Source organism: Heloderma suspectum, chromosome 1 (assembly GCF_057233095.1).
Source record: "Heloderma suspectum isolate Gila_16-S chromosome 1, 16-S_ref, whole genome shotgun sequence".
Classification (NCBI taxonomy): domain Eukaryota; kingdom Metazoa; phylum Chordata; class Lepidosauria; order Squamata; family Helodermatidae; genus Heloderma; species Heloderma suspectum.
In genome coordinates this window covers 185497776-185523426 of record NC_139458.1, presented here as the reverse complement: position 1 = coordinate 185523426, position 25651 = coordinate 185497776, and the positions used below count along the sequence as shown (strand labels likewise).

The 25651-nt window shown below is 42.4% G+C and overlaps 1 protein-coding gene across 1 annotated transcript in view; it reads left to right on the top strand.

Moving 5' to 3' along the window:
- The first annotated feature begins 365 nt into the window (after positions 1-365).
- Positions 366-25651, top strand: part of LRP2 (LDL receptor related protein 2) — a 185827-nt gene continuing 160541 nt past the window's right edge. Inside the window, exon 1 of the mRNA XM_084812398.1 lies at positions 366-474. Coding sequence (XP_084668524.1) covers positions 381-474 — 94 coding nt within the window. The 5' untranslated portion in view covers positions 366-380. The remainder of the gene's footprint in view (positions 475-25651) is intronic.

Sequence of the window (25651 nt, the reverse complement as noted above, 5' to 3'; positions counted from 1 at the left end):
CGTTGCTCTTGCTCAATGCTCCTGCCAGGCAGCGATCCGGTGTGAGGCGACTTAAGTTTTGTTTGCAAGCATCTCTCCTCCCCCCCCCCGCCCCCAGTTACAAAGTGCAGAAGGAGGGGCAACTCCTGCCCGAGCTGCAAGGGCTTGGAGCAATGTCTCATGCTAGTTCCGGGGCCGCCGGGTATAAAGAGCTTTATGCAATGTCTGGGGGGGTGGGAGTGCAGAGAAGACGCGATGTCTCAGCTGACGAGCACGCCTTTCTTCTGCAACTAGCGGGATAAGGGGGGGGGAGGAAGAGAAGCGTGGTGTGCCGACGCGCGCCTTCCTCACCGAGTCCAGCCAGCTGCACTGCTGGGAGGTTGGAGCATCCCAGACTCCAGATGGGACCTCACCAGCGAATGGACGGAGGAACAGCAGCTGCGTGGAAAGTGCTCATCTTCGCCTCTGCATGCATATTGCACGCTAGCTGCCAGGGTAAGCTCCCCGCGGCCTCAGCACCGCAGGGGTTTGCTCAGTCACTCAGTGGATATCAGAGAAGGCAGGGATTCCTTGCACTGTCTGTAGCCAGAAGTCCTTTGAGGGAAGGAGGGTGGGTTGTTTGTTTGTTTGTTTGAAATGGTGGAGAGGAGGGAGCGGGCTTAGAGCGCGATTCTTATCCATGTCTGCTCAAAAGGAAGCCCCGCTGAGCCCATTGGGACTTCCTCCCAGTTAAGTAGGCATAGGATTGCAGCCTACGCTTAGTGAAGCAGGTCCTCTGCAACTATGGATAGATCCGACTTTCCCCACAATGAACGTGCTTGACAGTCAACAAAAGAAGGGACCGGGAAGGGGAGGGCGCCACTTGTTCCTTCTGTGGCGGGGATTTAAAGCGCGCGGGCTCGTTTCGTACAAGCAGTGCTTCGGGGGAGACCGCGCACGGGTGCTGTGAACGAAAAAGACGTTAACTCCCTCTTCCCCCCTCCCCGCCCCGACGATTTATCGAGTACTTGTTGTTCGTGCGTTGTCTCGTTCCTTCCCCCGTATGTGGCTCTGAAATGCACACTTTTAGCACTCAAAGCCGTTGCAAGCAGGCTCGTCTTGGGATCCCGCTGGAGCGCGACGCGCGTCTGAACGACCACGAACGGGCTGGGCGCTTTTTCGCCGAGCCGAATGCTGCGTACAAACTTGTGCGCGCCAAGGACTTCCTTTGCAACCAGGTGCATCCAGCATTGTCCTGGGGAAGTGGAGCTATGCTGAAAGGAGGGGGGGCGGTTCCGTGGCACCTGGCAGACTCGCGTCTTATAATCGATGCATTCGCATGGAGTGAAAGAGAGCGAGCGAGAGGAATTTGTGCACATTACATACGGCGTTGAGGTAGTGTTGTTGTTTGCGTTTCGTTTTAGCAAGAAGCAGATGTTTTGTCTAGAGCACAATGAGCTCCGCTCGGTCAGACTCAGACAGATTTGAAGTTGGAAAGAGAACTTTTTCTCTGAGCTTTGCTGTTGCTGGGCAACGCAGGGGAGCATGTGACCGGCAGAGCAGGACAGCCTGCGGAGCTACAGGCCGCATCACCTCCTTTTCCTCATCCCTTGGTACTAATCTAGTTGTTGAGGATGGAGGACCTCCGTCTCCCGCTCGCTCCCTCATTCCTGCCTTGTAATTGCAGCCGGTTCCCTCCCCTCTTTCCCCTTTTCTGTCTTGCCACTCCCAAACACAAAATAATTACCCTACAATGAAGGCAAACCCTATTGTTGGAGAAGGATTAGAAGAAGTAAATTTCCTGGGGCACATATGTAGGGTTGGGGGGGGGGGTTGTGTGTGTTTGTGTGAGTATGCATTCAAATGGGTAATCTGCTTTCTTTGCTCAACTCTTTATCGTAAGCTCCTTAGAAGGAATCAAGTAAGTAATTATACAGCAACGGCTGCTAACAGCACCCTCTTTCTGAACAGGGAAGTAGTTAGGCTGATACCTGATGTACACCGGGAGCATTGCAAAAGCTCCAGCTGAGAAGGTCAAAGTAGGCAGGAAGCTAATTCCTTTGCAGTTATTATTTTCATTAATGTCTGGAGCCAAGTTCTGGCAGGTCTTGAGTTTTCAGATTTCACTTCCCCACACCCCTGCCCCTCAGAGTGGGCATTTTCTGTCCCAAACATACTTTGGGGGAACCTCTAGGCTTGGAGCTTGCTGTCATGCCCTGGTGACACATTCCAGAGGGGGATCATTCCCTTTGTGCTCCTCTTGCCCTGCTTTTTCGGCTAGACAGCTGGAGCACAGAGCGGGGAAGAAGGCTGCTGTATAACACGTATGACTGTACAACACATAGTACACCACATGTGTTGTACAGGCAGCTATGCCCTCCCTGCCCCAGATTGCCCCAGACACTTCCCTTTCTGGCTGCTCCACGCTCCTCTTGCAAGTGCGGAGAACGGGACTGTTCCGTGCTGTCTTCGAAGCAGCGCGGTAGCGGAGCGAGGTCGGTTCTCCGGGAACAGACCTCAGAGTGCAGGCTCTGAGGTCAGTCCCCGGAAAACACCATATCCTATGACCATCTAGCTGCTGTCTAGTGGCCATAGGATTGCTCCCTAATTAATGACTTAAGATTTATTGTGGCATGAGCTTCCATAGACTAGAGCTCATTTCATTTGTCAGATTTTTGAAGTGCTATCCTCAAGTGGTGTATATATGTGTACCTACCCGCACACGCGCGCACACAGATTTTGTCTTTGTCTTGTGTGTGTTTTTAAACAGTGGGTCCAAAAAGCCATAAAATGCAATCAGTAGTGGTCGGTCTGTAATATTTCTAACCAGTGTGGTATAGTGGCTGAAGTGTCAGACTTAGACCAGGGAGATCTTGCTCAGCCACAAAGTTTACTGGCTAACCTTGGGCAAGTCACTTTCTCTCTTCCTAATCTGCTTCACAGGGTGATTGTGAGGATAAAGTAGGACTATACATTCCACATTGGGCTCTTTGGAGGAAGGATGGGATAAAAATGTTACGATTCCTTCTTAAACTGAGGTTGAATGCCTATCAGTTTGGAAACGAAATGAGGCCACCTAAAATAAAGTAGTGGTTTCTAAATATGAGGGGGAATACATATATATGCAGAAATTTATACATTGATACATTAAGATTTTTTAAAAACCTTCCAAAAGAGCTTGATAAGGACCTGTGAGGCTCCAGGATGTACAGAATGTTGAGGTGTCAGTTGAGAGAGAAAGAGAGAGAGAGAGAGAAGAAACTGAAGGGGTGGGAGTACCCTGTTCAGGCTCTTAACAACTAAGTTTTAGGGTACAACCCTATGCAAGTTTAGACAGAAAAAAGCCCTACAACACTCAGCATCCCTCCAGCCAGCCACGGTGACTGGGGCATGCTGGGAATTGTAGGACTTTTTCCTGTCCAAATATGCATGGATTGTACCCTTATAATAAATGTCCTGGTGGGAAGATAAGGGTTGGAACAAGGAATGTTTTGGGAGGAAGGAAAAGGAAAGAGACACATTTTCTGTTTCCTACTCTTTGGATCTCCCCCTGCCCCCCCCCCCTATAGAGGTACTAAAAAGCGCTCAGATCCGGGGCTGGCAGTCACTCACAAAGCTGAGCCCTCTCTCAGTGAAAGGCAACAGGATGTGAGAAAGTGGGTGAAAAAGTCCTTTTTCTTGTCCTGAAACTTCCCATCTTAACCGGCTCCCCCCAACCTGTGGCTCTTGTTTCAGGCTGGCTGTTGAAGGTCCCACTTGTGAATAATTTATCTTTAGAGCCCAAATGTATACAAGATAAAAACACAGTGACATAATGGTAGTCACAAGAGCAACAATAAAGTTATTGTTAGGTATATATATTTTAGCTAATGTAACAATTATAGTGGATTAGAAACCCAAAATTCTGATTAAATCATCTTGGACTGGACTGGACTGGACTAGAATTTGCTCACAAATTCTATTTCAGCAATTTTGTGCAAGAGCATCCCTTTGAAGTCTTTTTGTTGAAGCATGGTGACTTTGAGATCTGCAACAGGATGGCCTTCCTGAGATACTGAAGTGTTCCCTGACTGGGAGATAGATATTCTTAATGAAGCCATTTCTGAAGTTAGATTTGTGCCCACTTATTCCCTTGTGTAGAAACAAAGTGGTTTATTCTATGTAGAAAGCAGAAGCATGGCAGTTGCTAGCATATATCATACTGGGGGGATGAGTAAGTAGCCGGACCCCGGCTAGTATGACTGCAGTTATTTGGTCTGGTAATAGTGTTGCTAGAATGCAGGCAGACTTGGCATCTTTCTTCCAGGGCCTAGTTTCTGGGTTTGTGTCTTTGTTAGATTATCCATTGTTGCGCGTGAGTAGCCGCTTTAGATTAGGCCTGTGAGAGAGCAGAATGGTAGTTTGGCTGGGATTTCTAACAGATAAATAATGTTTTGTCAGTTTCCCTTTTGGATTTGTCAAGTAGATCGTTGCATCATAGTGGCCAGAAAATAAATACGTTTTGTGGACTGCTCCAGACTTAGGTAGAGGATGGGGTGGAAGTTTTTGAAGTCCTGGTGGAATTGCTCAAGAGCCTCTTTCCATTGAGTCCAGATGATGATGTCATCGTGTATCTTACGTAAAGGCCTTGTGCTGAGGAAGCACTGTTCAAGCCAATCATGAGTATGTTGGCACACTATGGAGTACCCATGGAAATGCTATTGACCTGAAGATGGAAGTTGCTTCTTTCTCAGAAATAATTGTGGCTGAGAACAGAGTAGGAAAGCATGGTATCCAGATGTGCTGTGATATCAGGCATAATATTCCTGGTGTGTAGTCCATGTTTTAAGAGGATGTTAGTTGAAGGGGATGTTAGTGTATCCAAGGTTGCTGGGATGGTGTTCTCAAGGACATGGTCACTGGACTATTGTTACCTCAGGAAGTCTGCACTAGGGATACTAGAAGCATAGACCCTGTAATGGAGACCATAACTAGATACCCCTATTGTGACAGTGCTAATGCCCCAAACAATGGGACATCCAGATTTGCTGGGTTTATATACTTTACATAGTAGGTAGAAGATTCCTGGTTGAAGCCTGAATCAGTAGCTACTACTTCTGGTTTTAAACTATTCACAGTTTCCCATTATGTCCAGATTAGGGCACCTGTACTTTGTGTTTAAACTTTCATTGGAGAACAAGCTAGAATCTTAAACCACAATTTGATCCTGGCTTGTTCACATTTTGGTTAGCTTAAAACTGAAAGTGGATGCTACAAATCTATTTCTAGTGCAATAAACAGTAGGAGAGGGGAGGGGGCGTACATGAGCCTAAGGCCGTCGCAACTCATTCATGTAGCAGGAAACTAGTTTCTTATGTCTGAGCCTTTGTGTTCCGTCTGATATGTAAAGAATCTATAGAGTAAAGGACATGCAGTAATCCAAGAGCCAAATAAACTCTTATGCAGGGGTCCCCAACCTTTTTGGATCAGTGGAATTTTGAGTGTGTGTTGTGGGTGCTCTCACAAAATGGCTGCCATGGCAGGCCTACCCATTGGTAAAATGGCTGCCATGGTGGGCATGGCTAGTCACAAAACACCCAGAAGGCAAATTGGTGAGACTAAATTTCCCAAAAAACTAAGTATAAGGCAGAGGTGAGGTTTGGACACAAACCATTCTTTTGAACCCAAATAAGGACGGTGCTGGATGGCAGCACTGCTTTGCAGCATGCCAGTGTCCCAGTTAAAAATAATCAATTACAAAAATCTTAAGATATAAACATAATCAGGAGGGGTAGGGAGCCTGATGGGCACCATGTTCGAGACCCCAGTTCTTATGTATAGGACCATACCCTCTACTCTTATGGAAAGTCTATAATGGAAATTTGAATTTGATCTGGAAGGAAGGCTTTGAACCATATGTAAAAAAAGTTATAAAGGATCTTAAATATACTGTCTATTGTTGTGATGAAAGTTCACTGCAGATCTGTATAAAATTGTGCTTCTATTGTGGCTGATATTTCAGCATTTGCTTTGTTACAGTATGTATCTAGGCCAATATTTCTGTTATTAATTAGATCTTTCTGTAATTTAAAAACTTTTTTTAGTACATTAGTGGATATTAATAACAAGAATATTGGTTTAGATCTGGCTGGCACAAAATAAGTATAGCAAAGGGTTATAAATCCATTCTTTTTTCTTTTTTGTGAGTTTTGTAAATGGAAGAAGAAAGATCAGTGAAGCAATCTGAAAGTCTCTTTATAGTTTGACAACAAATTACATTTTCAGTTAACTAAAAAGTCATTATCAGTTACTGTTTTTTGGGGGGTGATAAACCGTGTTTGGTTTTTGAACCTTCCTTAATCTTTCTTTAATAATTTACTCTTTTTTATGTCCCAGGCACTGAAGTGTATCAGGAATTTGCCAAGTAATCACCTAAAGTGGAGAACAGGACAAGAAGACAAAATTTCAGTTAAATGTTGAAAGTGGTAACCAGATGACACTTGGTTAGACTTAAAATTCCTCTTTACCAACAGTTAGAATTACGGTCAATTATTAAGCTGCTGAACTGAAGACAAACAGGTATTGGACATCTAAGGAGATTTAGGCTGCAATCCTAGGCCCACTTTACTTGGATGTAAATTCAGTTGAACTCAGTGAGGCTTACTTCTTAGTAGACATGTATAGAATTACACTGCTAAGCTAAGGTAGATGTGCAATCTATTCAGCACTTTCAGATCCATGAAAGACAGTCCTTCTTTTATATATTGAGCTAACTGGAAATTTGAGCAACAAAATTCCATTTTAATCCAGATTTACGTTCCATGTGTTTGACAGGAAATTAGAACAGTCATTTGAGGGGAGACTGTAAACTGTAATACCAGTAAAGCTTTTTTCCCCTGTCCTTCTGGGTTTCTTGGGCTGAAATAGTATTTTTCTGAGCCTTTTCCCCATATTTTTCTTCTTACGGTGTTAGGTTTTTGGCAGATCAAGGACTACTAATGCTTATTTTTCTTTTGGATAATGAAGAACTAAACCTGCTGGCCTTTAGTTCAAGCTCTTCTTTTTTTTTTTTAACTTGGTGCTTACTCCTGCAAAATTCTACCAAATGTAGTGGACTGAGAAGAACTTTCAGAATTTGACCCTCAATAATTTGCATTACTTTAGCTGATACAGCCTTCTTGTAAGATTAACTAAAAGGAATCTTTTAATTTTGGTCACTTAAAAAAAAGTTGTAAAACGTTTGGAAACTGAGTTGTAAAAAGTTCCTATTGCCAAGCATAGTCAGATGATACACGATGAAGCTAGATGGGAGACCTCTTGGGAACCCCACACAGCCTTGAGTTCTGTGAATAAAGGCAGGAAATAAACTTAATAAATAAACTCTTCAGACACACGAATAGGAAAAAAAACCCCAGCAACAGAATTTTGCCATATAATAATCAACTTCCTAGCTTTCAAGTTTTGACCAACATGATTAAAAACTGATGGTGTTTCAGGCTATTTTGATTAAAGGTTTCTTTGTGTGTTTTTTTTAAAGGAGCATTTTTGGCAACATCAGAAGAATCTAAATAAATAAAGCATAGGTCTTCAATGAATATTAGCTGACATTTTTCTTAGACAACTTTTTTTTAGCTGCATAAGTATCACATTAATGTATTGGGCGGTATCCAGCATTGCTGCTCCACTTACCCAGTTGATGTAGCATAAGCAACCCCTAGCATAAGCAACCCCTAGCACTACAGCAGTAATGTAAGCTGGCATGTTAGGTTTTCCACAGTCACACTAGCACTATGTCAATTGCATAAGCAGAGTGGCAGTGTTGGATACAGCCCATCGTTTGTAAATAGTTTACCCTCAATTTGGGAATTCAGTCATAAAATTATATACTGCTTTTAAAGATGCTTCTCTTCCTTGTATGAAACCGTTACCCTGACCACAGATTTGCATGTACCACCATGCACACATGGAATTCTTGAGCATGTGGGATGCTGCCCATTAATTCTATGGAAAGAGAAGATCCACTGATGTACATGAAGGCACAAGCAGAACTGGAAAAATTAGTGCATCCCTGATAAGTGGCATCTACCTGCGTAAGAAATTGTGGATTGGGTGATGGGTGAAAGTGTTGCTAGTTCTGATTTGCTTTGCTCAAATTGAAAAACATGTATTTCAGTACAGTAAAAGGCACTAAATTTGTAAGGTATGCACAGAGAAAGAAATAATACAATAATTAAATTATTTTGAAATACACTCTGAAGATGTTAAGCTCCCTTCTTGTAAGTTGCTACTTTGATGCACAAAGTGATGCTTCTGTACAGCAGAAACAGTTGCTGTGTTACTTGCTTTGAAATAATTAAGTGATTTTAGGAAGCCAGGAGCCATTTCATCAAGATGGCACTAGCAGGTAAGGAGAACTTTGTTTAGCTTTTGCATTGCGTTTCTATACATTAGCCACATTTACAGCAGATAACAATAACTGACTCTGGTCTTTGATACTGACATCTTCCTGGCAGGAACGCCCAGAGGAGCCTGGGGGCCGGGGGCAATGGAGTTTTCCCTGTCACACACAAACATTACAATCGTTTTGAAATTATATATAATTGAAAGACCATAAATCCCACAAAAAAGTCCCAGTTTCTCAGATAACTATTGTATACATATAAATACCTACATAATTAAAAAGTAAATATCAAAATATTTGTACCTAATCACTAATAATTGGTGCGTTTAATCTTTCTTTAATAGGTAATTAAAAATATTTCAGACCTAAGGTTAAAGGGGGGTTGGAGAGCAGCGTCCCCTCTGTTACTGGGCCAGGTATTTTCATGTTTAAATATATTAAACATGAAAATACTCTTAGAAATTGACAATTTTTAAAAGGAAATTTTGGTGAAAAAAAGTTGTTAAAATGTACTATTTTTCATTTAGTTAAAATTGTTGGGAGAAAAAGTATATGGCCTCCTCCTCCCTTACAGTCACCTCTATCGTCCATTCATTACTCCTAGAAGAACTATGTACACAGAGCTTTCAGAGGTGTAGTAACCACTGCCTTGAAGTATTCCGGAACCAAGTTCTGAGCTGCTTCCTCAACTTGTTTTTTTCAGAAGCCTGGAACAGAATACAATATTAATATAAAACAACATGAGCCTATACTTCTGTTCAAAACAAGATATAAAATACTATGCCCTGTACCACTGTAATGCTATGCACAGTCAGGAGTGCAAGAGCCATTACACTAATTGTGACTTCAGAGTGAAAATGCATATGATTGAAAGAAGGCCTACGAGGTACACCACATAACCAGCCAATGTCGAGTAAGGATTATGACCAGAAGTTCTGTTATAATGGGTGACCTTTATAGGAAGAAACGACTGAAAAAGTTGCCCTTGAATATTTGGTATAATCACAGGCTTTTTTTAAAGTGTGGCCCAGCAAGCAGAAAAAGGAGGAATTTAGCCAGGAATATGTGTTCTAAGGCAACTTATCTATGATTAGAAGAAAGGAGTGGGGGGAACCTATTTCACACATAGGAAAACTGAGGCAGCAGGCAATTGAAGTCAATGCTGGGTATGGGTTACATAATCACAGGGCTTAAAACAATAATTTTGATCAGCAGATAGAAAACAGGAGGAATTTAGCCAGAAATGTGTGTTCTAAGGTGTTACTTTCCACCACCAAATGAAGGAAAGGGGGGGGGGGAAGTACCACAAAATGGAGGCCAGGCATGGGCCTCAATTCATTACTTAAGGCAAGCATAAGGGAGAACAAAAACACCTCCAATTTAAAGCAGTTCAGACCCTCACCCCACCCCAGTTTATCCAGAATAACAGCACAGATAAAGCAATTCCTGTCAGAGGCCATTGAAGGCAATGCTGAGTTTGACTTACATAATCACAGGGTTTAAAATAATAATTTTTAAAAATAGCAAATAGAGCAAATACAAAACAGGAGGAATTTAGCCAGAAATATATGTTCTAAGGCATTACTTTGCACCACCAAAAGAAGGGAAAGGGTAAAAACAGACTTGAGAAGCATTGTATAGCACCGCAAAATGGAGGCCAATTAATTACTTAAGGCAAGTATAATGGAAGACAAAAAAGGCCCCCGTTTAAAACCAGTTCATACCATCCCAGCCCATCCCCACCTCAATTTATCCAGAATAGCAACACAGAGAAAGCGATTTCTAGCAGAGGCTACGTAATGTTTTTTTCCTCAGTTGGGGTGGGGTGGAGCGTAAACAAGATGGGAACAAAGTTTTTTGTTGCATTTTACAACCCAGCACCACCTATGAATTTCTGTCACTCCATTCAACTGGGCTTGGACCACCCAACACACCCACAAGTGGCTCTGATTGGCCACTGACTGGCCAGCCAGCCACCTACTCCATTGACTGGCCAGCCTTCTTCCTCTGTGCAAACCCCCTCCCATCACCCCAAAGTACCCCTCCCTTGTGGAGGGAAGGTGTCATCTTTGATTGGCCAGCTCAGGCTGACTGAGGCACAGTATCTGCTTTATTTCCACTCTACCCTTCTTCACGTGTAGAAGGGGTTGGGGGGGGGGGAGAGAGAGAGAGAGGAGACCAGATTGGACTATCACTGTTCATTTTTTCATATTTATACAGGTAAGTTCATTTAAAAATCTTTCCAGTCTCTGTTTTGGGTATCTGAAGAAATTCATAGATGGTGCTGGGTTGTAAAATGCAACAAAAAACTTTGTTCCCATCTTCTTTACACCCTATTTTTTGGTAGCGTTTCCCCTCTTAATTGGGGGGCTAGCACTGCCTGGCGCTGGGCACCAGGCAGATCCTAAAGCCTTCCCAGTCCAGGGAAAGGCTCTAGAGCAGCAGGAACGTTCTGAGCATGTGTTTTTTGAAATTAAAAGAAATGCTGTCCTTGCCTTGGCTCATGTGAATGTCTTGCATCTTATTAAAATAAAATAATGCTTGCCCAGCCCCCCCCCCCCCGTTGTGTGGGGCTCGGGGCTAACTGCCCCCTTTGCCCCCCCTCTGTGTGTGCGCGCAAAATACTTATTGAGATGGCAGCAGACAGGGAGGGTGTTTGTATTGGGAAAAAATCCTCCATTGGCACTAATAGGGGCTAACTGGAGACCACAGCAGGTGAGGAAAAGGCTAAACTCCCTATCCCCTAGCTGCTGCAATAATTATCAGTCCCCCTCTCCCTCAGCACTTGCTACTTGCATTTTTAAAAATGTGCATGTTAAAACATTTGAGTACTCATTCAAAAACACAGGCTAAAAAGAAGGCCTATACTTCAAGAAATGTGTCAGTGTGTAGACTGTGTGGATAAATAGAATGATCAGTTCGGGATGTTCTGAATCTACTGTTTGGGTGAGGGAGGGGAAAGATTGCATTTATTGCATAGTTGTTAAAATGAACATCTTTAGTAGCTTGGTAAGACAGATAGATAGTTGTCTGTACATGTCAATGCAGAAAGCACAGGGAGAATTGGACAAGGTCATAGAATTACCAGATTTTTAAAAAATCAGTATTTTTATTGCAGAATGGGTTACATTTGCTATGTGACTTCTTAATTCAACATATTCAGCTCCTAGTTTCCGAGATATGGGTTCAAGCTGAATTGAAGTTTTTGCAGATAGCAGTTGTGGTGTTGCCTGTCTGATTATTGATGGTTATTTGGGCTACTACATCAGTGTTTTAAAGATTTTAAGTACAAAACAGCAAAATCAACAGCAGCAACAACAAAAAGTTAGAATGAATGTCAAAATATTATCACTGTTTATTTATGTGTCTGGCAATAGTAAGTAGATAGCAACATGCATACTATTGTATATAGATGAAGCTGCATGCATTTGTTGGAACACTGTCAGCTATTTTTAATTCTGTACTAATGATTGATATCAGACCTGCACAGCTTGCAGCCTGCTAGACAGAACATGGCCTACCTACTATGTCTATTGATTGATGACCCACCAAGAATGCAATAAACTTCCTATTTTTGCTGCCTGCTTAGAATTACAAGAACAAGGGCTTGTCAAGCACCTGGCAAGTCACAAATTACAATACGTGGCTGGTGGATTGCTTGATGGGTCACATGTTGTGCAGGCTTGAAACCTCTCACTCAGTAATATAGAATCAAAAAATAAGTGAATGTATTTTGACAGTCAGAATGCATTCAGCTTCATGTGCATACAATAGCAGGAATATCTTTACTCAGTTACTATAGCCACATTGGTATAACTAAATAGTGATAATATTTTGATATATATTGCAATCATTTTTACTGTGTTGATAATTTTGGGTTAGGTAAAATGTTATGGGTTTAGTGTGCTGACAGCAGTATTTTGTAGGATGCATATCAGAATGTGGTGGAAATTTTCTACTTTTTTCAATGTAAATATAATAGAGACATTATAGATATTCACAAATTAATTGTTATAGAAAGCCAGTAGAATTTTCTATCATAGCAACGGTGTCTTGGAAACTAAATTCTGGTCCATGCTTTCCTCAAAGCCGTATCAAATGAACCCTGCTTTTCCCCTGCCTAAACCAAGTAATTTGTGAAAAAAACATTCTCTCAAAGCACTTTGGCAGTATTGATATTTGATCATGAATAAATGGACGCGAAGATCTTTGAAGCTTTATACTGTGAGTGGTGCTTCAGGTTTAGATTTGTGGATTTGTCATGTGGTGGAGTGGCAGGTCCATGAGATTTTTCTGTAGTCTGAGAAGTATTTAACAGTTGAATCCAACCTATTCTGTCAGCATGCCCTTTATTTTTAAAAGTATACAGCTCATGTTATGAAATAAGCCTCTTTAATATATGTTGATTCAATTCATACAGAAATTGATTGATCCAAGGTTTGGGTGGCTTGTTAGAAATTTCAGGTGATATCAGGTTCAACTTGTCTGAGCTCTGTTGTGCCACTGTTTTCAGCACATTCTGAAGCTGTAAACACAGTCTACCGGGACCCCCCACCCCCCAATTCAATTCTGCAGCAGTGCTAGAAAAACGTTTGGGGTGTCTCTTTTTGTGAGGTAGACATATCGTATGTTGAAATGACCTTATATATTGTCAGGTCATCTGGGTAATCAGGAAAGGCTGTTTACCTGTTTAAAATTCTTCACAATCAACCTGAGTGCATTCTTTGTATGTAAAAGATCTCAGGTTCATTCCATCAGGCACTACTGGATCGCAGAGAGCTTTTTTACATGAGGAATTTGTTATTCTTTACCATTGTTTTTGGGTTCTTTAGATGATGTGATCCTCCAGCTTTGCAAACAGCACTTTCGGCGAGTTTTTTAGAGCAAGGAAAATGGAGAATTATTTTTGATGGTGAAAGAAAGCACAATTTCTTCTTGTGTACTTGCGCTACTCCACTATACCACAGTGTCACCTAGAGGTTATGTAGCAGAAAAGCAGGAAAGCACATATTCCTTGGATCTCAATTATGCGATGAAGCCCAAAGTACATACAGCGGATTAATAGCCTTGTGTCAAGAAGCCCAGAGAGCAGAGCAGGGACAATGTGAGATAGTCAGATGATAGTATTGTGCTGGGTAGGCAGTGCTAGATCCAGGTTTTTGTGGGCCCTTGGGCAGGATTAATGGGCCCCCTCCTTTACCTTCTCATCATCGTTGTCACCAGCTACTATTGCTCCTCCTCCTCTTTCTCATCATGCCACCACTTGTTTACTTGACTTGGCTGAGAGTCATTGAGCAAGCAGGCGGTGACATAAGCATGTTCTTCTTTTTACCCCACTGTTGTCTGGGCCAGAGTGAGAAGCAGGTGAACAAGCAGGTGGCATGGATGAAGAGGAGTAAATCCAGGGGACTTTTGTTAATGGGTCCCTGCTGGGGGTGGGCCCTCAGCACGTGCCCAACCATGCCTGCCCTTGAAGTCAGCCCTGTAGGTAGGTCAGTGTTTCTCAAGGTTTCTAAAGTCTCCCCCCGCTCAAATTTTCTCTGCCTTGTGGGTTTCTCCAACCTGACACCAACAAGACACACATAATCTGTTGTACAGGTGAACATATGGAGAGTCTCCTGCACAGTTGTTGCTACATGCAGTTTCCTTATGCTGCATGCGAGGATCTGTGGACTGAAGCACTATCCCAGCACTGGCATTAGAAGACAGAACAAGACCTCTCTCTCTCTCTCCCTCTCTCTCTCTCTCTCTCTGAGATGCTCTCTGAGCATCTCCACACCAGCCTAAAATCCTGCATTTAAAATGGGGCTTCTGCTTTAAATGCAGGATGACAATGGGTACCTTTTTCACGTGCTTCCTTTTCCCCCTCCCCCCTCCTTCTCCCTGTATCTGAGTCCACCATATGTTTCTTTGGTCCAGCTCCTCTTCTTGCAGCTTTTCCTTTTTCACAGAGGGACCTCAAGCAAAGTGGGGTGATTTGATACCTCATTATCTCCAATCTATTTAAAAATGGAATAGAAGTCATTTAGTGTAGGAGACGCCCTGGAGGTTAATGACATCATTTAAAGGGCCTGCAACCTTCCATGAGTGAGCAATCTCAATAGCCGCATAAAAGCTCAGTGTGAAGAAGTGCCCGCTTGCTCGCTCGCTCGCTCGCGCTCTCTCTCTCTCTCTCTCACTCACAAACATACACACACACACACACACACACACACACAGATAGAAATAGGGAATGTTTTGTAGAACAATCTGCAGCTTTTCCTTGCTACTTCCCAAATCAGATTGGGATGGTGGGGCATAGTTATCTCCTCAGAGTTTATGTGGAATAGGGAGGACAGTGGACATTTGTGACTTAAGAAGATGTGTCATCCTTCTTTATGGAAAACAAATGATAGGATATCTGTTACAGATAGGCATCCCCAAAAGAAACACCTCCATCAGGCCCCATGAGATCTATGTAGCAGATCTCTAGAAGATAAGAATATAGGAACATAAGAGCCATGCTGGATCAGTCCAAGGATCCATCTAGTATAGCATTCTGTTCTCACAGTGGCCAACCAACTGTCTGTGGGGAAACCTACAAGCAAGACGTTAGTTCAATTGCACCCTCCCAGTCGTGTTTCCTAGCAACTATGTTTCCTAGGTAAACATAGGCATACTGTCTTTGATAATGGAGGTAGCTTTTCTCCATTCTATGGTCCTTAATGCTTCTTCTACACTTAGGCTGAAATCTTAAGTATACTTAGTAGGGAGTAAGCTCCACTGAATACAGTAGAACTTAGTTCTATGTAAGCATGCATAAGATTGCATTGCACAAAACATGTTCCTTTACAACATGGCATAGCCAGTATCTCTACAACTCTCTGCTAAATTAGGCTAATTAATATTATACTCTTCAGCAAAGGAGATCGTTACCTTGTCGTGGTGCTGGAGCTTGAGCACCTCAATGACGTCATGAGCTAAACCGTGAAGGAACACCCAAGACGGGAAGGTCATGGCAGAGAGGTCAGACTAAATACAATCCCTGGGGAAGGTAACGGCAACCCACCCCAGTATTCTTGCTGTGGAAACTAAATGGATCAGTACAACCAGAGATATGTCAGTATACTATCAGAAGATGGGACTCCCAGGTCGGAAGATGGGACTCCCAGGTCGGAAGATGGTCAAAATGCTACTGGGGAGGAACAGAGGATAAGTTCAACTAGCCCCAGATGTGATGACGCAGCTAGCTCAAAGCCGAAAGAACAGCTAGCGGCTGACGGTGCTGGTGGTGAACAACAAATCCGATGTTCTAAAGATCAACACACCATAGGAACCTGGTGTGTAAGATCTGTGAGCCAGGGCAAACTGGATGTGGTTATTGGGGAGATGTCAAGATTAAATATAGACATTTTGGGTGTCAGTGAACTGAAATGGACTGGAATGGGCAACTTCACATCAGATGACCACCAGATCTACTACTGTGGACAAGAGGACCACAGAAGAAATGGTGTAGCCTTCAAAATTAATAATAAAGTAGCTAAAGCAGTGCTTGGATACAATCCAAAAAATGACAGAATGATCTCAATTTGAATTCAGGGTAAGCCATTTAACATCATAGTGATCCAAATATACGCCCCAACCACAGATGCTGAAGAAGCAGAAGTAGATCAATTCTATGAGGATCTGCAGCACCTACTGGATAGTACGCCAAAAAAAGATGTTATGTTCATTACAGGAGACTGGAATGCTAAGGTGGGTAGTCAAACAACACCTGGAATTACAGGCAAGCATGGTCTGGGAGAACAAAATGAAGCAGGACATAGGCTGATAGAATTTTGCCAAGACAACTCACTGTGCATAAAAACACTCTCTTCCAACAACCTAAGAGACGACTTTATACATGGACTTCACCAGACGGTCGACACCGAAATCAGATTGACTACATCCTTTGTAGCCAAAGGTGGCGGACATCTATGCAATCGGTAAAAACAAGACCTGGAGCTGATTGTAGTTCAGATCACGAACTTATTATTGCACAATTTAGAATCAGACTAAAGAGATTAGGGAAGACCCACAGATCAGTCAGATATGAGCTCACTAACATTCCTCATGAATATGCAGTGGAGGTGAAGAATAGATTTAAGGGACTAGATTTAGTAGATAGGGTCCCGGAAGAACTATGGACAGAAGCTCGCAACATTTCAGGAGTTCAGGAGGCGGCAACATAAACGTCCCAAAGAAAAAGAAAACCAAGAAGGCAAGATGGCTGTCTGCTGAGACACTTGGAAGCAGCTCAAGAAAGAAGGAAAGCAAAAGGCAACAGTGAAAGGGGGAGATATGCCCAATTAAATGCACAATTCCAGAGGCTAGCCAGAAGAGATCAGGAATTATTTTTAAACAAGCAATGCGCAGAAGAGGAAGAAGATAATAGAAAGGAAGGACAAGAGACCTCTTCCAGAAAATTAGAAACATCGGAGGTAAATTCCAGGCAAAAATGGGTATGATCAAAAACAAAGATGGCAAGGACCTAACAGAAGCAGAAGAGACCAAGAAAAGGTGGCAAGAATATACGGAAGATCTGAATAGGAAGGATAATAATATCGGGGATAGATTTGATGGTGTGGTCAGTGAGCTAGAGCCAGACATCCTGAAGAGTGAGGTTGAATGGGCCTTAAGAAGCATTGCTAATAACAAGGCAGCAGGAGACGACGGTATCCCAGCTGAACTGTTTAAAATCTTGCAAGATGATGCTGTCAAGGTGATGCATGCCATATGCCAGCAAATTTGGAAAACACAAGAATGGCCATCAGATTGGAAAAAATCAACTTATATCCCCATACCAAAAAAGGGAAGCACCAAAGAATGTTCAAACTATTGAACAGTGGCACTTATTTCACATGCCAGTAAGGTAATGCTCAAGATCTTGCAAGGTAGACTCCAGCAAGTGATGGAACGAGAATTGCCAGATGTACAAGCTGGGTTTAGAAAAGGCAGAGGAACTAGAGACCAAATTGCCAATATCTGCTGGATAATAGAGAAAGCCAGGGAGTTTCAGAAAAACATCTGATTTCTGTTTGACTATTCTAAAGCCTTTGACTGTGTGGATCATAACAAATTGTGGCAAGTTCTTGGTGGTATGGGGATACCAAGTCATCTTATCTGCCTCCTGAGGAATCCGTATAACGACCAAGTAGCAACGGTAAGAACAGACCATGGAACAACAGACTGGTTTAAGATTGGGAAAGGAGTACGGCAGAGTTGTATACTCTCACCCTACCTATTCAACCTGTACGCAGAACACATCATGCGACGTGCTGGGCTTGATGAAGCCAAGGCTGGAGTTAAAATCGCTGGAAGAAACATTAACAATCTCAGATATGCAGATGATACCACTTTGATGTCTGAAAGCGAGGAGGAGCTGAGGAACCACATGACGAAGGTGAAAGGAGAAAGTGCAAAAGCTGGGTTGCAGTTAAACCTCAAAAAAACCAAGATTATGGTAACCAGCTTGATGGATAACTGGCAAATAGAGGGAGAAAACGTGGAGGCAGTGACAGACTTTGTCTTTCTAGGCGCAAAGATTACTGCAGACGCTGACTGCAGCCAGGAAATCAGAAGACATTTACTTCTTGGGAGGAGAGCAATGGCAAACCTTGATAAAATAGTGAAGAGCAGAGACATCACACTGACAACAAAGGTCCACATAGTTCAAGCAATGGTATTCCCCGTAGTAACCTATGGCTGTGAGAGCTGGACCATAAGGAAGGCTGAGCGAAGGAAGATAGATGCTTTTGAATTGTGGTGCTGGAGGAAAATTCTGAGAGTGCCTTGGACTGCAAGAAGATCAAACCAGTCCGTACTCCAGGAAATAAAGCCAGACTGCTCACTTGAGGGAAGGATATTAAAGGCAAAACTGAAGTACTTTGGCCACAGAATGAGAAGACAGGATACCCTGGAGAAGATGCTGATGCTAGGGAAAATGGAAGGCAAAAGGAAGAGGGGCCGACCAAGGGCAAGATGGGTGGATGATATTCTGGAGGTGACGGACTCAACCTTGGGGGAGTTGGAGGTGGCGACGGCTGACAGGAAGCTCTGGCGTGAGCTGGTCCATGAAGTCACAAAGAGTCGGAAGCGACTGACTGAATAAACAACAAAAAATATTATACTATTCTCCAAAATATTTTTATATAAATATCTAATGTTTTGTAAAGCTGGGTATTATGGGCTTTGAGTTATCCTAATGTTCAGGGGGAAATTGCAATGGGATTTGAATGGCTGTGGAAGAAGACCTATTCAATATGACTAGATATATGATTAGCTTTTATATTTCTACTGGAATCAGTGATTATCGTTCTTAAAATTAGTAGCTAATCAGTTCCTTAACTAAACCAATATTATATCTGAAGATGAATACCAAGTAAATCTTTTTAAAATAGTCAGAAATAAATTGTATTTTTAGCAGACTGTTTTCATTTGTAGCAGTATTAAAATTGCTAATTGAAAGTAGCATGTGAAGCTTATGAATGACTTTAATGTTGCTGGGAGGCATTTACCATGTCGCTCTTTTGAACATGATGCCTGCAGGAGTCTTTAAACTCTTTTCTTCTTTGAAGACAAAAGGCTTTCCTGCTTAGTTTCAGCAGATTAGAGCTCTGAATTTCTTAAATTCTGGGGTTTATACAAAGGAATTAATAGCAATGAATCTATAGTCCTTTTATGACTATATTAAACTTGTAAAAATGACATGGTCTACAAACTCACATGCGCATGGGGGATAACTACAGGGGGTGGGGTTTAGCGAAACAATGACATGTGGACCCATCAGACAACTGGGAACCACATGGTGCTGCGTGGTTCCTCTACTCCCCCCCAGTTACTTGGCAATCTCACCAGAGTGGCTTGGGGTATTCCTGACATCCTCTGCGGTGTTAATGGGCTCCTCGTGGCTGTTCTAGCATCCCGAATGGCTGTGCAATCATAGAGAAAGTCCGCGGCACCTAGAGCATCGCCCACAGTGGCAGACGCTCTAGCTGGCGGACTCTATGGTTGCAGTCTGGAAATCCTGTGGAGCCCATTTAAGCCACCAGGGAGCCCACCAGATCACACAGTAAGCCATCCTGGGGCCCCTTAAACCATTTGCAGGGAGTGGTTAGCCGGGGTGGATTACTAACCTTGAGAAACGTGGTTTTCTCCCCCCACATTTTTTATTTTTTTAATTTATTATTGCATTTATATTCTGCCTTTTTTCCTCTTGCAAAGAACCCAAGGAGGCTTACATTATCTTCCTCCTCTCCATTTTATCCTCACAACAGCAACCCTGTGAGGTAGGTTGGGCTGAGAGTGTGTGAGTGGCCCAAAGTCACCCAGTGAGCTTCCATGCCAAGTGGGGACTAGAACCTGGATCTCCCAGCTCCCAGTCCAACACTCTTGCCACTACAGCACACTGGCTCTCATGTCATGTCATCACATGACATGCTAAGTCTAACCACCATGACTTAGCATGACGTCTGAACAGGGCCTCTATTTTAATCCTGACTATGGTACACTTTACAATGATAGCCTTCACAATTTTAGTGGCAGATAAGCCTTCAACTTTGCATGTATTCAGTTACAGACCAGTTGCTGTTGTGACAGATTTCTGGGACAAAGCTGGGTCATTTTAGAGCTGTACTCCACAAACTGGTCGTATTAATGATCCAACAATAGGATTAATCATGAGCCTCATCCCTTTCAGTATCTCTCTCAGCTTCAACCACTTCTTCTCTGTTGCCCCGGTTGCCTTGAAGTCCCAGCGTGGAAGGCAGGCTCCTCTCAAATCCCATCTCTTGTTTAGAGGGACACTAGGCTAGCACCCCTTTAAGTTAGTTACACAAGCATGCTACCACCATCTTTTCTAAAATGGGTGAAGCAGTGATATTCTTCAGACAAAAGGCTTTGCCATGAATGCAGTGCCATCCAGACTCAAAATGAGGTGGCTAAATTGATTCACTCACAGAGGTCTTTGGAACTGGAATTCACTAATTCTGTATAAGTTAAATATACAGACTGTTCTGTTCTGTGGTGGTGCCCTCCCGCAAAGGGCCTTCCTTTTGGGGAGAAAGGCCCTCCCCGAAGAAGTTTGACTTGCCCCAACATTGCAATCTTTTTGGTGCCAACTATAAAGACATTTCTTTGTGCTCAGGCATTTTTAATTGTTATGTTTGCCTAGGTGTGCTTTGTACTTTCATAGTTTTGCTGCCTCTCGGTTTGTTTGAAGGTTGTTTTATTTAACCTGTATGGATAATTCTATTTATGCCTTTTGTACACTGCCCTAGAATCTGTTTGGATGGTGGCTTACAAATCCTTTAAATAACTATGAATAAATCATGATGGTATCAAAATTTAGTAATAAAGATGGATATTTTGCCAAACAGGGTTCCAAATGTGTTCTGATAGTTTTGGAGATTAATATTCATTATTTAATTGTAATGGTTAAAGATGGAGGTTTGGATTAAAATGATCCTGTTTTCAAGAAGGAGTTCTGGAATTTTTTTCCTCATATTGTACCCGTTGTGAAACCTGGATCAAGTGTAAGAATAATGAATCGGCCTGAACAATGAAAGAAAAAAAAAGGAGAGGGGTTGTTTTGGGTTGTATCTATTTTTTGCTGTATCATGAACAGTGCAACTATTTTCTTCCTTTTACCTAATATTGGGTTTCATTTCTTGGATTCTTTTAAACCCTCAGACACCTAGAATTAAAATTAATGTAAATAAATATATACGACACCAGAGTACTTTTAGATAAAATGATTGTTCACCATCATTTAAAAAGAACATCAGTTTCAACCCTTATCAGTGTAGAAGAAGCTCCAGAGGAACTTTATTTGAAGGGATACCTTCTACTTCAGGGAGCTCCTTATCTCAAACAGCCTCATCCTCAATTTCATAGAATAGGACAGCTCTGGTCTGTAGAGATCCTTTTTCTCTTTGGAATGTTGATCTGCCTCTTATTGCAGCCTTCAGTGTTAAAGTGGGAGGAAAAACTTCCAAAGAATGACTAGAAAGATAAGGAAAGATCTTGTCACTTAGTTATCTTTTAGGAGAATGTATATGGCACCGGTAAGTGATTGATACAGTCCATTTTAGTGTTGGGTGTTTCTTACTGATGGCTGGCCTGCTTGATGGAAAAGGTATGATGCCTTTAAATTCCTTTAGTGCAGAAACTGTCTTCCACAGTAGCATCACCATCTACGGAAGGTGTGGCTAATGAATTTGTAGTCCATGTGTGTATAGTAGAGATTTGGAATGGCTTTTCCAACCATTTGCAATAGGAATTTGCAGATTCAAGAACTGTGATAAAGCTATTAAAGCATTAGGTCTGCAATTTTGGATTCTTACACTACAATCCTAAACACACCTACTTCGATGTAAGTGGAATTTTTATTTTGTGCTTAGAGCGGCACCATTAACCTGCTGACTGAAAGCAGACAGAAGAAGCCTTGCATGGCTTTCTAGTTCCATGTAATGCTAGAAAGATTCTAGAATTTCATATGACCTAGTAGGCTCCATCTACATGCAAACGGAATGAGAAGCACTTTCTGGTTATATCTGGATTTTCATGAAATCGCTGTAGTCCACCAGGGGCACACGAAACAAAAAAAGTGGAGTATACACTACCTAAAAACCTGCTTTCACGGGTCACTGCACTTGAAACCCTTATACTTCCGGGTTGGGTGGGCGGAGTAGAACTGAATGTCATCAACCCTGTAGGTGCTGCTCAGGGAATGAGAGAGATTTGTTCCTACCCCTGTCCATGCTCCCCTGCTCAGGGAAGCTTACTGGAAGTGCTGATTTAAGCCCCTGTAGTTTACCCCACATGTCTCCCCTCTCATCCACCATTGGAATATTGTGGAAGATTAAAAAATACTGCGCTATTCTGAATGGGAAAAATGGGCTACATAATCTGAATGGGTGAAGCAGCTACTGTGCTATTGTGAATGCCAGAAACAGTACTACTGCGCTACTCTGAATAGGAAATACAGGCTACATACTATGAATGGGGAAAGCAGCTACTCTGCTATTGTGAAAGCCTGAAATCATGCAACTGTGCTAATTTGAATGGGAAACACAGGCTATATACTGTGAATGGGGAAAGCAGCTACTCCAGTATTGTGAATGCTTGAAACAGCGCTCCTGCAGTACTGTGAATGGAAAAAAGAGGCTAGATATTGTGAATGGGAGAGCAGCCCTACTGTGAATGGGGAAAAAGGGGGGAGGCCCCACCCCTTTCCCATGTCACTGCCAGATCACAGAAATAGGCATTCCCAGGATTTAATGCGGGGAATGGGGCAAACAGCCGCAGAGCCACGTTTAAGGAAAAAAGACACGCTAAAAGGACTTTCCCAAAATGTGCTTTTTCCAGAGGAAAGCTGCAGGGTTGCTGCAGATTGGCAACAATGTCATCTGTTGTGAATGACCCTGATGTGCTGTTGCTCCGCACTAAATTGGCCGTGTAGATTGGGTCGTACAAACATTCTCTTAAAAGATACCCTGGCATTATCTACCAAGCAACATTGCACAACACTAAAGTAAAATAAGGCACATAGAACCCCACCCCTACTCTGGACACAGACATTCCACGCATAGTTGTATAATTCTGTTTATTTGATAATTTTGTTGAAAAAGTTTATAATATTATACAAACTAAATAAAAATCCTTAAAAAAAAGATACAGCTGCTAGCCCTCCTGTACACCAGTTAGCCCTAATCACAGTTACTTTATTTATGTCACCTTTTCTGGCCTCTTACGTTACTGAAGACAAGTGCCCCGATCTAGAGATCTTCAGTGAAGAAAACCAATCCGTATATACCAACAAGCCGTACCAAACTAGGGAGCTGTATGTGTCCATTGGAGCTCTTGGGCCCAACAGAAGCTGCTGGATTGGTGCAAAGATTTCCATAGCTTTTCTATAATTAAACAGTTCTTTGAATGCTGCAAAGTTTATTGCATAAAACTTTTGTTGTAAATCCTGGCCAAATAATATCTTTGAAATACCTCATGGAGGAATTTGATTCACAATTTCCCATCCAGCAAGCTTTTTCCTAAAAGGAGCAACATTCACTAATACGTTGTTAGATCAATGTGTTGCTGTCTTGCAAAATAATTTGCACATGTAGCTAGATCTGTAAAGTACAGACATTAACCTTCCTCTTTTTCACAATCCACAAAATGATTGTGAATCACAGGCATTACAGGAGATTAGAAACAGCTAGATACAGAACAGTCACCAGATATTACGTGGAAACAGAGGAGGCTTACAGCCATGGACCAGTGTAGAGGGCCTACTGGGCTGAGAACCGGCACATGTTCTCAGTTTAGGTGGGATATACACTGCTTCAGGACTATGCTCCTGAAATGAAAGTCATTTGTGTAGGGCCCTAGCAGATTAGTGGGCCACTTAGTAATATCTTGGCTGTGGCACCACCAAACTTGTAGCTGGTTATGCTTAGAGCTCCTTAGGAGTAGTCAAGTGTATTTTTGGAGGAGACACTTTAAGTTCAAAAATATTTAGAGACTTATGAAAATGTAAAGAAATGGTAAATCCAGGCTCCTTTATTTGATACAGAAAGTCTCCATCTCATACCTAGAAATCTTTGCTCCCTATTAGTGTTTATTCATAGAATTTCTGTCGTATGCCATACATTCTCAAGAACTTGGAATTTCAGAACCAAAAGCAAGTTTGGGTAATGTGCCATGCTGCACTACCCCCTTTCTCCTAAGCATTGCTACCTCCTTGTTTTCTTGGTCCTGCAAGCCCCGTTTCCCTGTCTTTGCTTCACCCTTTCCCACAAATCTTGTCTGAGAATATAAATGCTAAAAATATACTAACATGGATGCACAGGAACTTCCTTTTCAGCTCCCTCCATGACCCTCCTCCACATAACATAGCTAATCATGGTTTTAAAATCATGTTTAATTGTTCTAGTGTTTATTTGAAACATCCTGGTAATTTCCCACAGGAATCCTACTTATGCACTTGTTTGCCTGAAAGAAGTGTCCAGTTTTATCAACATCTGTCAAAGTAAATCAGAATTTCAGTTAAAATTAGCTCATTTGTATAACTTTTTTGGGCAGTCTTCAACTGATTGCTGTATCGCCTTGCCATTTTACAAAAGGCCTTGCTTATTAAAAGTAAAAATTTCCATAAAATGGTGTCAGTTAGCCTTCCAGAGACCAGTTTCCCCTTAGTGCTGAGGTTGTTGCTCAGCGGCCCTGTCATGCCACAACTCAGCTCACAGTTACAAATGTTCATTGAGTTATGTGGATTTTAAAATCCTGAAGGGTACATTGGTTTGCTGCTTAAATGTAACTAAGACAAAATGATAAAGCTTAATTCTGCCTTCAGCATGAGGGCAAACAGATCAAAGGGAAGGGGAGCCAGTAGGCCCACATGGACCCACACTACATTAATTAAAATCCCCAATGGAATGACCCAAGCAAGCAGAAACATTGTGAAAAATTCCCCCTGTTGACTCCTACCCACAGCTCTGACAATCAGCATGATCAGGAGGAGGTTCATAGCCTTCCAAATGTCACATACCAAGTGGATTTGGCTAAGTTGGCACTCTTGTCTCAAGGGCCAGACAAGAACAAACATTGGACCAAATTCATATGATTGCATTATTAATTCATTCAGTTTTATTTGTGGCTCACCTCATTTCAAAGGCTCAGGGCAGGTGATAATGTAATACAAACAGGCAACCAAAGAGTTAAACTAAAGTATACAAATTACCTCACACATAAGACAACTCTAGAAAACAGTTCAGCATTGCTTCTAGATGGTCAGGCATTGGCTTTGGGAAGTGTACGAAAGGAAGGGTATTCTACAACTGAGGAACGTTTCAATAGTCACATGGTAAAATAGTTGTGTGAAAGGGGCCTCAACTGTAAAACTACTAGTTGCTATCACAACCTATAAACACTAGTTTTCTTCTAGCATTTTTCAGGACAACATGAGCTGCAACTAATTGTTGCAGCGTGGATGCTCTTGCTCAGGGTCCCAGCCAGCCATGCCTTCTTCCAGGTTATTCAGTTCCATTCCCTCTATCCCTTCAGTCAGCTAGCTTTCTGAGGCCTTAGAACACTGGGGTGTTTTGGGGGTTCTGCATCTCATTAGTGTTGCCCTTCTTTGTAGTTCTGCAAACCTTGGGGTTCCCCCAAGCCTGCTGACACCTCCCTCTTGTTTGTCAGTGGTGCATTTTGCCTACATTACCACCAACTGCCCTGTGGGAAGGATCCCAGAAGAGAGAGGGAGCCAGGCAGGCAGGCAGGCAGACGAAGATCATCTCA